The sequence below is a fragment of the Centrocercus urophasianus genome, unplaced genomic scaffold (assembly GCF_019232065.1).
Source record: "Centrocercus urophasianus isolate 14NV4802_14NV808 unplaced genomic scaffold, USGS_Curo_1.0 seq_2, whole genome shotgun sequence".
Lineage (NCBI taxonomy): Eukaryota > Metazoa > Chordata > Aves > Galliformes > Phasianidae > Centrocercus > Centrocercus urophasianus.
In genome coordinates, this window is record NW_024884755.1 from 12,885,281 (window position 1) to 12,901,942 (window position 16,662).

Sequence of the window (16,662 nt, forward strand, 5' to 3'; positions counted from 1 at the left end):
GTTTTGTTCTGTTTTTTTTTATGAAGCATTTTGAAAAGGTTTCCAGGTATCTAAAAACAGAAGATACCTGAGAGCATGACCCTGAAATAAAAATGCTTATAGTGTAAGAGGTGATGGTGCTCTTGCAGGAAAATGAAGACATCCTTGAACACACAGGGGTTACTGTGTGCATACGATGGATCTGCCCTGTTCATTTGGTGTGTGTGTAGTCCAGGGAAGAAGTAGATCTCCCATGTGGCACATGGATAAGGCAGTCACTTCCTTCCCCAGCCAGGACACATGATTTAGGCAGGTACAGCAATTTCAAGATGACTCCTAATCCCAAAGCACTTGTTCTACTCTAAAAGCTCAAAGGCCCTTTTTCCCCTGTGCTTAGCCCTGCTCTGTTCGCTTCCCATCCCATCCTCTCCCCTCCTGTCCTGTTGCTGTGTGGTATTATAAAGACAGGGACTGCTGAACTTTAGTTGGTGAAAGAAAACCTCATTCATGCCCAGCTGCCCTGGACCAGTGAGCTCATGTACCAATAATGCAAACTACTGACTGAATTTACCCCATGGAGCTCCCTGATCTCTGAAATACAGAACTGGGTTATTTTAGTGGAATTTGATTCACGAGTCATGAGTTTCGTTTGAGGAAATCATGTAAATTTTAGTTCTGTCTGCTCTCAAATGACAGCAGTTCTTTTACGTTCCCCAGCAGTCTCAACAAACTAGTTAGTGAGTTTAAGACTGAGAAGAAAACATCGTCACTTCTTCATTTCCTACAAGTTTTATGGTGAATCACATGAATGGTTTCTCAGGTCAGCAAAACCAGCCCCTTTCTTATTTTCAGGTACGTGCATCCAAGATTAATGTACTCAACTGTAGTAAAAACTGGCAAATCCAAAGTATTTAAGCTCTTTCCTTACATTTGATTAGTGCTTTACGTGCCTGCTGTCAGTGTACTCCTAATGTGTTTTAATTGGTTTAATTAGCATTTTTACATTCAAGGCAAGTGTTTTTAAAAAATCAAACACTGAGAATTTCATTTATTGAAGGCAAATTCCTAAATTTTTACAGCATGTGTAACTTTCATACATGAGTTCTTTGTAGGGTTTTGCCCTGCATGGTGTTATGACCCGATAAATTCAGACAGACAGACAGCACTTGAACTTTTCACAGACAGATGAGAATATTCCTGTCCTGTTTCAGAAGGAAGGGGTACAGATTTATGTGGATGTAAAGCAGTTTGTAGACAGATGTGGGCAATTATTTAGCAGTATGCAATAATCCAGTAGAGCACAGGGGGAAGCTGTTTGCTTTGTCCATATGACTGAACACATGGGTACAGATTTAAGAGAATAAGTAGTATAGCAGGAATAAAATGGGGACACAGACTTGAACACCACATATCTTCCTTTTAGTTAACTTTGCCTTTGCCTTTAGTCACAACATCCTTAAGAGGTACATTCTTATTCTAGCAATGAAACAAAGAAAACAAATTATTTGTATTGGTCTGCTGAATGCAGCCATTGCAATCCTGCACATCCTAAAAACTTTCTCCCACAAAATGATATGAAATACATGAATTTGAACTTCAAACACAGGTAGTGAACCCTAGCATCTGTGATGAAGGTTTAAAATATGGCTTCTGAAGCAGCTACAAAATTTTAGACAGAGCCATCACATTAGCACCAAAATTTTACAAAACTTCAAGAAATATGGAGACCATCTGTGCAGTTAGCTGCAAACTACTTCGCAGGATTTAAGGTTTGGAGAATTAAATTAGCTAACACAGATACAAAAGGAGCCAGTGGCTGGAAATTTACCCTACATAAATTAGAAATGAGAAGCACTTTTTAACATTAAGGTTCTAGCATTTTATTTATAGCACTTCGGGAGATTTACCAACAGTAAAGTGCGTTCTCTGTGAATCATTTCAAATTAAGACGTGATGATCTTCTGATAGATGTGGTTTAACTAAATCAGGATTTGGGACCTGGAACGGAACTGCTGGACGTAAAACATTCCCGTGTAGCCCAAGACAGGCTGGATGGATATAGTTGTCCCTTCTGGCCTTCAGATCTATGAATCTGTGAGTCTGTAACTAACGCCATGACAGACAAACAGTCAAGTCTAGGCCATCACACTGCAAAGAAACATAGTTCCTCTTAAATGAATGCCACTCCAGTTGCATTGGTATTTCTGCTATGTTGTGGCATATAAAACTTATTCTAGATCTGTGCTCTACTCTTTTTCAAAATGTCACCAAGACTCTACATCCCCAGCAGTTTTATAGCCACAGCCCAATTGTTTATCAAAAAGAGACAGCATTCGCAACATGGAAAAAAATGTTGTGGTATCATATGCCATTCGCTCTGGAAAGTCATTCTTATTGTAATGGCTTTCAGTTTAGCCTGCACTGCACAGTAAGCTTATGCTAGAAATGCTGGCTTAAAAAGCTGGAAAGCTCAAGCTTAAACATGGGGAGCCTTTCACTGCTATTATTGTGACATCTGATGAACAGGATATTACTAGCTTTTTGTTTCAAACAGTGGCTAAAAACCTTCCGTTTTAAGGAAGGCGTGATGACGACTTCAAGCATAAGTTCACTTCTGTGACTACATGATAAAGTACGAATCACTCTTACGTGGCAGTAATTTCACTACTTTATACTGTGAGTAATTCAGCATCTAACTCTTCAGGATTACAGGTTTTCTCACTGTGCATGAAGCATACGTACGCTATCGCAGGATGCCATTCACTGAGCAATGCTGGCGATTCCCTACATAGTTAGATTTCACATTGCTGACTATGAAGCCTGTAAGCAGATGGATATTTGACAGGGGAAGGAGCCTAGGTCCTAAAATACAAACTCTGGAGTAGAAGAGAAGTAGAAGCCTGAAAAATCTCTTTGCTTTGTAAATATCTACTGTAAAAAAATTGAAGCCAAATAGATTCTTACGTGGAAGAAAATAGGCAATTATGTGTTCATTCCTCAGGCAAAACTGAAGTGGCTTATTGATTAACTTGGACAGGGCTCTCTGTTGTTAATAATGTAGGATTTAGAAGAGTTTAAAAAGAAAAACAAGAAAGTACATCACCAAAGAGTTGAAAGTCAAGAGATTTTCAGACATTTTGATTGTTATTTTGACTAAAATTATTTGGTATTATATAGCCACTGGGGGGAAAGCACTAAACACTTAAGTGTTCCTATGTGAGTAAGAAGTATTTCCAGGAAAGTGGAGATGTACAGGTGACTCATATGCTTCGTTCTCCCACACTGTCACCTTCAGATGCAGTTTAGAGAGAAACTCAAGGATATTCCATTCAGTTTTCCCCAGTTGTCCTTTAACTAGCTTGTATCCTTGCATGTGTCGTAAAATATCTCAGGTTGCCTTTAGAAGTAATTCACAGGTGTGAACTTGCCTTTTAAAATCTGCAGTGTCTGTAGCTGTGCGCATTCATAGGATGAGCAAAGCAGAATGGCAAAGATAACGTAGCATGCGGCACTGCACATTCTGTCTCTGTCCTGCACTGCACAGCACACATTCTGAGTGCTGCATGTGACATTCAGCAGCCCAGGGCAAGGTCTTTTCCAGAATTTTCATACTGCAAAACTCACATTGTTGGGTTCAGAGCATACTCAGTCTTGTTAGCACTCATCTGACAGACGCTCCGTACAAGATTTTCTGATCAACATTCCGACCATTTAATTTTAAGAACAAATTCAGTGTTACGGCACACTACATATTCAAGGAAGTGCTCACAGCACCAGGCTCCGCCTGCTATGCTATTAAATAATAGCAATGATCATTAGTACCCATGTAGTAGGATAGATTTGTATCATGCTTTGTAACTATGAAAATAACATTTCAGAGTAGTAATGGAGCAAATACGCACTGCTCCCTAGGGAAGTTCTCTGATTATTTAAAGACAAACTATCAGTTTGTTTAAATCCTTTTTCCATGACCACCAAAAGTTTCTTGTTTCCTTGGAATCCAACCAAACACGTTAACCATGTGCATACCATCTTGAAATATTCCAAACAGCTACATAAAATACTTTTTCCTTCTTATCTAGAAGGCAAGCTTAGTTATAGTTAATCAATCTCAGTTAATGTCCCTAAACATACTCCAAAACGATGAGGTTTTGTTCTTTTGTTAGGCTAACAACTGACAAGCATGATAAAAGAAGAGTTCCATGTTATGAGTCTCTCACTCCTCCCAGGTATGCTAGGAACTTTCTGGTCTTTTCAGTACACTGCATTGCATGATCTACTACTAATCTACCAAATGCAGGCAGCAGCGAACACAAACACTAAATGCAGAAATGCAGTGTCAATTAAACAATCTTTTTTCCTATTTCGATATTACTTATTGGGATCCCAAACAGGTTTCCTTCATTTTGTTTTTCATTTTTTGGAATTCTTTACTTGGGTGTTATTGCAAAGCAACTTTCTCATTTGCAACAGCAGGTCTGAGATCACTGTACAGAGGAGCATTTCTTTTCAGATAAAAAATAAGGAAGTGCGGTTGAGGTGGCAAGGAGGACTTGAAACACAAGCTTGGATTTTCAAGCCCCACCTAAGCATTCTGCTCTGAATTCTCTTACCATCTCTGCAGAAAATTCTGGGGTAAATTTGAGAATCACATTTGCATTAGCATGATTCCTCCTATCTTTGTGGTAAATATATGGTAACTAATCTCTCTTACTGTCTTTATTTCCTCCATATTGGATGAAGAGCAGAAATACAGCTGCTTTCATGGTGTGTTGTTTGTTCACACCCCAGTTTACCACATATTGCCTTGTTCTGCTTGTACCATAAATACTGAGTGCTCATCCAAAGGGAAAGCACACAGCTAATTTAAATGAGAACAACTGCTTCACAATGCATCTCACTATTAAAAATGCCCGTTTAACCTGGTGATCAGCTGGCCTTGGTCCTCCAAGCCATCTCTGTCCTGCCCATCTTAGAGCAAGATGCTCTTGCTGTTTGACCTGTAAGTCAGCAATTCCTGGTGATACAAGGTCAAGGAAGGAAGGAAGTTCAGAGCTGCTTATGGGAAGCTCCCTTCCAGCAGCCTGGTAGATCTAAACGCCCTCAGAGTCAGATCATACACCCACTTCCACAGATTGAACAGAACTCAATTTCCAAATGCAGCTGCTTTTCCAAGTGGAAATGAATTAATAAATTAGTAAATGATGAGTAAATATTTTGGGCAAAATTATATATTGCAGAATCAGAGAATAATTTAGGTTGGAATGGACTTATGGAGCTCATTTGATTCAGCCCCTTGCTCAAAGCAGCACCAACTTAATTAGGTCACTCAGGATTCTGGTCAGGCAAGTTCTGAGCATCTCCAAGGATGGATATTCCACAGTTCCTCTGGGCGCCTGTTCCAGTATTGGACTACCTGTAGTTTGTGTTAGAGATGACTGTGGAAACACCCCAAGACTATCGTGGATTCATTAGAAGATTAATTAGATGCAAGAATCATGAAATTTTCTAACAACTTATTAGCCACTTGTAATTTCATAAACCATTTGCAAGTGGAATCCTAGTATTAAGTGTGACCCAAAGGTATCTTAAATTGTGAATTTAAGCTTCTGTTCATAAACTATCTGCAAAACAGTATGGGTTTTGGAGCACCAGTGTGTGTTGGTCTCAGCACTAACTCTCAATTAATAATAAGCAGACAGCTGCAGCCTTCACAGCTTTGGTTTGTGGCTGGCATAGTGCCACACAGAGAACATATACTAGCCTAATCCTAGTGAGACAAATGTGGGGAATAAATCGAGGAAACCCCACATTTATTAAAATATAGTGCCCCATTCTATGGAGGCAAAGGAAACAAAGCTCTTTCCTTTACCATTGCTGGAAATGCATCCAGGAGCAGCTGAGGTATTAAGACAACCACCAAGTTAGGAATCTGACTAACAAATGGATGGAAAATTTCCTCAGTAACGTATTCACTACTTACATATTCAATAGTGCTCCAAGCGCAGACATTTCTAAATGCTTCCTCAGCTCCATCAGAGTTCCAGTCCACCCCTATGCTCAGTACACATCAGAGCGATCTAACAGAGAGAGGGGGTAACAGCATAGAGAGGTGGCTTGTCCCTGCCCAGAACCCCCGCAGCGATCCCACAGGCACTCAGAGCAGGACCTGTACAACTGCCAGAGGAACTCCAACGTGGTTTCTTGGGATCTCATTGGAAGGGGTAATGGATTCCATTCCATCTCAACCTCTGTGGCTGGAGGTACAGACAGTGCTTGGCTGTACCCCACCAGGATTAACGAGGGTCTCACCAATTAATGCTTCTTTGCCTTTGCCAGCGGGGTTTTGAGGTGGAATGCTGCCTGGAGCCCACGAGGTGCAGTCAGCCTGAGCCACTGCAGGCACAGGCATTGCACAAGCACAGGTGTGCTGCTGCCCTTCACCCACACCTGCAGCAAGCATCCTCCCCATGGAGACCATGCAGTGCTACATTAAGTCAGTAGGTAGGCTTTCACTCCTTTGTGTCTCCCACGCAGAGCACCATTCCCACTTTCTGAAGGCAGGTTTCTAAATGGCCACACTATGAGATGTGTTTAAATGCATCGGTCTGATGAATGCTAACAGCTTTTGTAACTTACTGCCCTAACTGCTGTCCCTGAGATAGGGGCACTCGTAGCAAGTTACATTCACAGTGGACAAAACCCAAATCTAGAACACAAATTACATCTGCATTGAAAATCAATGCAATCATTGAGGCTACAATTTGGTCTACTGATCGTCATCTGAATACTGTTTCTGGGGGGATAATGGTACATTATTCTTCTTTTTTGACAAATACCCTTTCACAGATAATTTTTGAAATGGTATGTGCCATTCTTCTAAGAAGTTACGATGGTATCCTGGATATTGTGAAATTCTGTGCTCCTATCATGCCATTATAGTTGCCCAAGGGACGTTTCTTTATTCTTCCTTCTGCTCTATCTTTCTTTTTGGCTCACTTCTGTATTCTACCATCACATCAGCTTCATTTGTATAAGCAAGAAAATGAAAAACTCTACTGAATTCTGAAAGAAACCTTTGTGTTTCATGACTTTGCTTCTCTCATTACTGCAGCTTTTTACTCAAATGATCTCCCCTTAACCTTCTTCTATACTGTACAAAGTCTCCTATTTTTAGCCTTTTCTTTCTAAAGCCCATCATTGCATGGTATTGTTCCCAAATTTGGCTGCCACTACCTTTGCTATATGGATGCTCCAAGCCAGTTGCCTTCTATTCTAGTTTCGATAGAAAGCATGAAATGGAGATGTGATTTATCTCCTCATCCCTGACTGGACAATAATGCACATGGACAGCGTTCTTCATTGTTCTCTCCCTCCTGGCTCTGCCACAAATACCATCCTTGCTCATCTCCAGGCCTGTAGGTTGGGAATTCTTTCAGGGTTGCTGCTCTGTCAAATGTGTGTGGATCACTTCAAAAATATGTGCATATCCCTGTATTACAGTACCCAGAGAACACATCCCATCACATTACACAGCTTACCCCAAAAGAACCTGCTATTCCACATCCCTTACCTTGGAATAACTACCTGCTCTTCATTGTCCACTCAGCATGTTTTCCAACAAACAGCTTTCATTTTTCCCAAGATATTACAGCAGTACGGGGCAAGTTCCTTGGAAATAAGCTATTTATAAATAAGCTATTATTTTGTCCTCTTTCAAGATGACTGCAGAATTTAGTTCTGCAGTGCAACTTGCAATCCCTTCAGTAAGGAGCTGGTGTACAACAGCCACCTGGACTGCCCAGTGTCACTCATAAGCCCCCCATCCCTGTACCCCCTCTGTGTCTCTCATCTTCTACATGGCATCAAAGCTCTGCAATTTGAACAGTTCTCAGATATCACACTGCATGAAGTTGGTGAAGCCTGAGCACCTGAAGCCTCTGCTAACATGGAAATCATGTCCTCAGCACCTGTGGAAGTCTCTACGAACTCCTCCAAAACTGAGCTCCACTTCTTTTGGCTCATGTCTACCACTCTTCTGTAAAAGGGATGAGAAAATATTTTTCTACCTACCACACAAGAACATGTGGTTTATTTTATGACAGCCCTACAAGCAGTATTTATAAAGCAATGAGTCACTGAGTGATAGTACAGCAGAGCAGTTCAAATATTTATTTATATGGTGCTATAGCCGAACCTTTGTGTTTTGTTGTGTGGAATCTTCACTTCTGGCTAAGCTTTGGGATGCATGTAAACATGTTGAACTGAAGACCTGGCCTTGAGATGAATTTGAATGAAGGTCATGTGGTCCAGAAAAAGACTGAGCAAATGGCACAACAGAACATGAAAATAAGCTGGGACTGACCAAGGAGAACAAATTGCAAATGAACGTAACAGAAAGCAGAGCATGAACTTAGTCTAATCATTTCAGGTGCAACTTTTACATAAATTGACAATTCTTTCTTATTTTTAACTACTGCTTACACATTTTCATATCTGTTTAAAAACTCGAGTATTTTAATGCATTCCAGCCAGTTTTACTGAGAGAACAGTTCTACGTTCACGTAACACTGCTAAGAGTCCATTCAAGTCCTGTACCCGTAAACTGCTTTTAGACAAAACCAAAATATCTTATGGTTTAAGTTGCAGGGACTCCTACTTTGATTTTATTGCATCTAAGTAAACTGGGAATAACCCTGCTGACATCGTGCAAAGGAAGCATAGGCAGAATCAGGTGCCATTAAGCTGTGCTTGTGCTGAACTCTTCTTTCTGATGGCCACAGCCTTCCCACACACAAACTCTCGGATGTTAGAAAATTGGTGAATCCCATTGAGTTCAGCAGAGAAACAGCTGATGACAGCCATAGCAGAGAGCCATACATGTGCCCAGAACAGGCAGCTCTTTGTGGAGCCTAGCAAAATATTTTGTCTTACGCACATACATTTCTCATTCATCTTTTAGTCATAAGTGCTTGCCACAGATCAATGTTCTTCTCAAACGAATGGTCCTGCTTGAAGTAAAATTCATCCACATCTCAATCAGAGTACACTAATTGGATTTTAAAATCTCAACGACAGTAGATAGGAACAACGTTACTTCTTCCTTTGCTGGTCTACACACCAAGAAAATACCCGGTATTTCTGCACTTAATGTGTGCACTGTAACATACAAAACAAATTTAGCACTATAGTAGAAGTTACCAGCTGCACTTTACCATGGAAATAAAAGCATTCTTTATGAAAATGAAGTGTTTTAAATAGTACCATAACAGGTTCATTCTGAAAGCCATTGTGCTATCTCATTTGTAGTGGGCATTTGATCATAACTGACTTCAATTTTTAATACAGAGGATATTTGCTATGGCATGCTTCTCGCTTCTCCCTTTCTTCAAAACCAATCAGGAACTGATTTATTGTAGAAAAGAAAGCAGTGATTTGATAAATACAGTGCATCGTTATGCTTTAAAATAAACAGAAAACCTGATGGTCTTTGAATTTCCACATATGTTGCATGTGTTGATTAACATTTCTAAGTGAAAGGGATTTAAACCATTTACTGAGGAGCAGACCTAACGGGCACTTTGCATAAACAATTATTTTGATGGCAGGGATGCAGAGTTGGACTGCAGAAGAAAAAGTACTGCTCATCTGATACATGAAATGCATTGTCAAGATGATCATAGCCAACTGCTCAGGAGTATCTCTATTTTTTAGGACAGAAAACTGATTTGCTTTTGAAATGGAATCTTTCAGTACATTTTACAAAATGATTAAACTCAAGGAGTGCCAGCTGTTTGCTACACAACCTATCAGCAACAAGCCCAGGGCAGAAATATGTTCTGCATTGTTAACATATCCAGTATGAAAAGGTTTATATGATGTAATTGTCTACAATGACAGGCACTGCACGTGTTGCCCAGGAAGTCCCTCCCAGGTCCCCACATCATTTTTTAATTTTCTAGTCCTTTCCAAAGGCACAGTATTGGTCCTTACAAAAATCCCCTTCCACAATTAGAAGATTCCTATGCGTATTACCATTCCTACCTGCTCAAAAGCCATGATGATTCTGGCACTTCCATTACAGGCACTGTTTGCACATATATACTTAAATATCCTAATAAAGACAGTGATTTAGATGATGTCCTTAAAGTTACAGTGGGAGAGGAGGATGGCTTTTAGAGACTGAGTATGAGGACTGTAAATTCTGAACAGGAGAAGCTGCAAAGAACAAAACTAGAAGACAAGGCCAAGTAGTCGGTCCATCTCAAGTCTGCATGTGTCTGCTGCAGGACCTGTGGTTTGCAACCATGTTTAACCTGAGGCTCATGGGTGTTTGTCAGTGAAAATACGGAACTCTTAGAATGCCATTAGCAAGCTTGGTGCCTCTTCTGGTTCTGAGAAGATTGTAAAAAGCTAGAAATCCATAAGAAGAGAAAAAAGGAAGAGAATAAAAAGCAGTGTCTTCGTGACATGAGCAGGGTAGGGTGCTCACTGAACTTCCTGGGAGATGTCAGTTGATATTTTGTGTGTGAATAGGGGCATCTTCCCATTTATTTTATGACTCTGTAGCCCTTTTGCTTTCATTTCTTCCAGGTAACTCTATGAGTTTACTCTTGGGGAGCATCTGTAGCTGGCTCATTGATTGGATCTACTCTGTTTTAAAGTGGTGGATCAGATCTGAAGAGAGACCCAACATTAATTCCACCGTTATTTTTCTAACTGACCCTTTCAGAAGATACCTTCCCATATTTTTCATACATCTGGAACAAATGCTCTGATTAGCAGGTTTTGAGAAAATAAATAAAACTACAAGAGAAACACGTCACATATACAAGCAAGCAAGAGATTTAGAACTAATGAATACATTATTTTTTAAGAGAAGATAAGAAGAAGGAGGTAGTTAGGGCAGTAATGAATTTTTAGAAAACAAACATGTTGAATCAGATGGCATTTATCTCTCTCAGAAGTCTTACTGCCTTTCTTGGCGCCTTCTTCAAATACCCATCTATATCCCTTCCAACAGCCTGAGGCACAACATGGGACAAAGACCTCCAAAGACAAAAACCAACATACAAAACAGTATGAGTGCTGTAATTTAGAGTAATGAGAAGCAGTTTTTCTAGCGTGTCTTGAAACCAGTCCACACTCTGTACTGTATGCTAAAAAAGACCATCTGAACATCACAGATTACATTAAATTGTTTAAATAGATACGCATGGACAAAGAAGGGATGCCTTGTAATTGTTTTGGAAATGACTAAGAAGACATGTGGTCTTCCAGGCCTTTCTGGAAATTGCTAAATACCTCCTGGAAGGTATTTTCTGAGAGCATAAAGATTTTTTACGGATGCTGTGCAGCGTTCCTGTGAGCTGTGAGATAAGTATATTGGGCTCTGATTTTACACGTGTATCTACAGAAATACTTCAGCAGGAATTACCCTTTTTAACTTGGCCTACATTTTTCTTTAAGTTGACAATAACACTGTGTGGTTCAGTGGGTGAGTTTGACCCTGAGACTTTTGTGAAGGAGGAAACCGTATATTATACTCAGCATGTATAAGCTCTTGATCACTAGATTATATCATGAAGTTCTTGAAGCTCCTCATATTTGCACTGTAATCAATTGAGATATTTTAAATTTCACATTAAGTTTAGAATGTTAATTATTTAAACAAAAGGAGTTCATTTATGACTTTATCTTCGTTTCTGCCATTGTGCATACTGCTAAGTTTACTTGGAAGTAGAGAGTCTGATGCAAATGCACATGCACAGGCTCTATGGTCTTCTTCTATTTGTTCTCTTAAAACATATTTATATAGTAACATATCAGCACACCAGGTCTCCAGAATTAGTAGAGACAGAGACAGAGATTCCAGGCAAGTAATGGGATATGTCAGTTCTAGCACTCTCTTCACTGCGATACCCCTCTGTTACACTTTGTCTGCACTCATTTCAGTTTTATTAGATATCACTACTTGGTTTTCCAACCCAAACGTACTGAATTTAGAGATTTGGCAAGGTGTAACTGCCAAGGTCACTTTCAGGAAGATTTTATTGAGTTCTCACTAAAGACAGAACAGGGGAAAATGGAAAATCAGACAGTGAAGCCGTAGGTGTTTTCTGCATATTCCCAAGACTGTGCATTGTTTGTTCTAGGAAGGGAATGAAATTATTTCTATTAATCACTAGCTGTCACAGAATTATTTCTCATTAAGAAAACTCATAGGAACTTGTGTAATCTGAAGTCAATGCAGAAAGGTTATTACTTTAAGTATTACCTGTTAAAACAAATATATATATCATTTAATATATTTTCTAAGGTATGTTTATTATTACTGTGGACCATGAATATAAGGAAAATGGGACAGACTGTACCAGGTGTGGATAACAAACTGATATTTATGCTTACACTGAAGCACTTCACTGTATGCAGTGAAAGAACACGGTGGCACTCCAACAGTGATAAAAATTGATGGAGAACTTAAAGCCCTGAGAAAGAGAAGAGACCACGTTGAGAGGTCAAGGATGTTTGATGCCACCCACAAATGCATCTAGGAACAAGCAAGAAGATGGTAGTGAGAACAAGACAAATGTCTGCTCAGACCTTGTGTACACCATTAGTCAAGGCACTGGTTATGGTGGCTGGACCAAAAAAACTCAATGACAATAATTTCAGATCAGCCTGCATTTTTTTTTTAATTTTCTCCCCAGCAAAACAATTGATCAGAATGGTTTTGCTGGGCAAAACTGAACTCCTTACAGAGTTGGGGTTGATCAGAAACAAGAAATTTGAATATATTTTACTCAGTGCCTCTTCGTTCAGTTAAATTTGAAGTGAAACCCTCATGGCTTTGTTCTGAAAATGCTGTCATGAACTGCTTAGTCTTTCCCAAATATATGTGCTTACTGGATAATTTTTCTGAAGCCATTTATTAAATTTGACCCAATTTCATAAATACTTCTCACTATGTGTTGTTTTGAACGGGTTAATCACATTCTCCATTGCCAGTATTTTGTTTCCAGAAACAAAGACTACTAATGTTTTTCCTCCTTTCATTCCCTTAATTGAAATTCATAATGCCTCATCACCAAAATAGTTCAGTGCTTTCCAAAATAAAGAACGCTTTCCAAGGAACCTCCTCCCTTCACTTTCCCTCCTTGTATCAGCACAGCAATGTGCAAATGAGTAAAGGGTTCGGATAAGCTTACCCGTACGTCCATGAGGGAAAAGAGGTAAGCTTGAAGAGTTGTTTTTATATGCATTTCTGAAAATGGCAAGTTATTTGTGCATCCTTTCTGAGGTTCTTCCTTTGGTAAGCAAGTGGGGGAATGCCGAGACCCAAGTTGCTCTGACAAAGCATTAACCTGACGCCGTTTGTTCCCAACTACAAGCTCCTCAATAAAAGTGGAGGCAAGTGCCTGCATTGTGTAGCTCTTACAGATAGAGGAGTGCTCAGCTGAATTCTCTGCAGCAGTGATAGCTGTGGTCTACTGAGTTTTGCAGCTATTTAATTTTTTCCCCATTATATATATTTATATATATGTGTGTGTGTTTTGCTCCTTGTTACACTGAGCTGCAGTAATTAAAGTAACAAACCCACAGACAACCACTGGCCACCAGGGAGTTCCACAGTTTGATGTAGGGTCTCACCGGCTAGTCAGGAGGACAAGGAGTATTTTAAAGGCAGGGACCATTTGGACAGCTGCTCAATATAAAGCCATCAAGATCATAAGTCTATGAGTTTGACAACTGAAAGTCTCCAAACAGGAACAGAAAAGTGGCAGTTCATTTTTTCTGAGTACTCTTCTTCTTTTCAAACAAATGATCTCAAACTTGCCTTCAGTTAATTGTTTTGCCACTGAGCAATCCTGAAAGGGACCGCGCTAAATTCCAAACAAAGATGATTCCTTACTTTGCTTCTGGAGAGGCTCTGTGCAAAACAGAGCACAAGGATGAGTTGTTTGGGTGCTGCAGTTGAGTGCCCAGGAGATGGAGGAAAGCTGTGCAGTCTGATTCAGACACAGATATCTTAGCGCTGTTCCCATGTAAATGAATTGGGATAGAAGTACAACGTTTGGAAGCTAATTACTTTTAGACTCCTTTGGGGAACCCACCTCGATTTCTATAAATGTACAGTTCCAGCCAGTGAACAGACAGAATTATTCTGTTGGTTTGCTCCAACAGGGGAGCTAAAGTGATTGCCCTTCTTCAAGGTTAAATGCTCCAAACAGATTCCACTGTTGTTCTTTATATGAGATAATTTTTCTTTGACAAGCAATGAAAAATAATACAGTAGCCATCCATGTGCTTATTTTTCCTAAGTTAACAACAGCACTTTTGTTTTAAAATAATGATTTTTTTATACTGGTGGTATCCTTCCTCCTCATAAGCCACATTTTCAAGAAGTAAAAAAAACTAATCAGAAAACAAAACTTGGGAGAGACTACACAAGGTTTCTAACCATAGCCCATTTTCCAACAAGGGCTGCTCATGGCAGGTGTTTGTCTAACAAAACTTGTTTGCTCTAGAACCCTCCCTACTTCACCAAAGTTACCTGTTCTGTGCTTAATCATTCTCCCATCACAAAGATTTTCCTAATGGCTTATCTGCATTACAACTGATGCAGTTTAAACCCACGACCTGCTGTCCAGTGCACAGAGAACGGATCACAGCTATCTTTTCATATCTGTCTTTAACTCACTTCAGATTGTTACATTTCCCCTCTTCTCTGAAGTGAGCAAACCTCTCCCAGTTTCTTTGACAAGACAACACAGATCACTAGCCCTGCTTGGGTGTCTCTACATGCTCTCCCTCTATTTGAGATGTTGCAGTGCTGAGGCAGCACAAAGATTTCTTCAGCTGTACTCTCTTTTCCACAACGTGATACCATTAACGTGTGCTCAGACAGCAGACCAGTGTAGTCCTTTTGTGCAGGAATGAAAATAGACTTTTTTTTCTAATTGGTTCTCTGTTCAGGATAGTTTCAAGGCATGAAGAAGGCATTTAAAGGTACATAATCCATGTGTGGGTTCAGGAGAATGATCAGGAAATAACAGTATAGCAGAAGATGCCTTGGCTAGCTCTTTCAAACAAGAGGTAGCTGAGGAATATAACAAAAGTAGACTCATTTTACAAACACATTTTCAATGAAATCATGGCTTCACCACAGATTTTTAGGCTCTCCCTTGTTTGTTTTTTTGTTTTTGTTTTTTTTTTTTTCCCACATTGGCTATTGCAGGTTCCCAGATCAGATTTGATCAGGCATTTTACATCTTTTCCTAACGTTTTTAGAAGGGAGAAAGGCTTTGCTGTCAAAATACCACTGGGGCCATGGCGTTCCTCTCATGTATTGCCAGGTCTGTTCATGAGAATTCTTCGTCAAACAGAACCATGTAACTCCAATTCCTAAATGCTATGTCAAGCAGTTTATACACACACCAATTAGACTCTCATCAGCAGTCAGCATGCTCCATACAGGATCCAATGGGAATATGGTGTTGGACTGCATCCTATGAAATTAAGATAAGTTTTAATCAGTAAAATAGGCTGCTGCATTTTGGCCAACTTGGGTAGGCTTTCAGTGTCAGAGTCACTTCAGATTTTAGGCGCTGCATTGTAGGGGCTGAATCTCATGAATACTGAAGCTGCTTAACAGTGTCAAGGAGGCCTTTGTAGCTGCAAACGAAGAACATGTTTCTCACGACCAAAGTATTTTTCTGTCTAACGTGATACTTGTTTGTTTTTTTCTTTCAGGTGGAGAGGATTGTAGACAAAAGGAAGAACAAGAAGGGCAAGTGGGAATATCTCATCAGATGGAAAGGTTACGGAAGCAATGAAGATACTTGGGAACCTGAACATCATCTCCTACATTGTGAGGAATTTATTGATGAGTTCAATGGACTACACGTTAGTAGAGAAAAGCGATCGAGACATGGAAAACAGACCAGTACTACAAAATTTTTACGGGAAAGCCGAGGGTCATCTCTTGAGAAAATATCACATAGACCTTCTGAATCTGGGAAGGCAAAAGGGTCAGCACACAAAAGGAAGAGAATTAATCCTTCTCTACAAAAACAGAAACGAGGATACGCAGCAAAGCCAGCATCTGCTAATGACAGGGCTGCTAAAACTGTAACTTACCGAACTACTCCCAGCGGTTTACAGATCATGCCACTGAAAAAGCCACAGAATGGTCTGCAGAATGGAGATGGCAGTCATGAAAAGGATTCTAGACATTTTGGGAATGGCTCACAACAGCAAAACATGGATATAAATGATCATGAAGGAGAGCAAAATTTGCCCAGCGTGTTGGAAGTTAGTAATGAATCGCCTGTTGTGAACGGAATTGGTATGTGATTTCAACAACTATAGTCTTTTGAGGGGGGGTTAATTGCAGAAACTGCAAAGTCCACTCCTGGAATAGTGATTGTCATGCTACACAAGAGATATGGTGAGAAGCACATAAGTTTCACATCCTTCCCCAATTCCTTATGGCATTTTTCTCAGTTAGCATCTCTCCTCTTTTCTATGGAGTGAGGCAAAACGGGGTGGGCTTTGTTCATGGCTCTGCAGTGTAAAGTTCTTACGAGGACATGATGACGAGGCATGTAGTAGGAACGACGGCTGAGGAATGCCTACACTGAAATTATGTTTGTCTATATTAAGTGCCAAGTCACTGAGCGG

The 16,662-nt window shown here is 40.0% G+C and overlaps 1 protein-coding gene across 4 annotated transcripts in view; it reads left to right on the top strand.

The window, feature by feature from the left end:
• CDYL2 (chromodomain Y like 2) overlaps positions 1 to 16,662 on the top strand; it is a 56,240-nt gene that overhangs the window by 13,413 nt on the left and 26,165 nt on the right. For 3 of the 4 annotated variants that reach the window (XM_042821843.1, XM_042821841.1, XM_042821842.1), the window contains one exon: positions 15,733 to 16,327. In XM_042821843.1, coding sequence (XP_042677777.1) covers positions 15,733 to 16,327 — 595 coding nt within the window. Of the gene's footprint in view, positions 1 to 768; positions 832 to 15,732; positions 16,328 to 16,662 lie in introns of those variants that run through there. The other variant, XM_042821840.1, reaches the window with a different exon arrangement.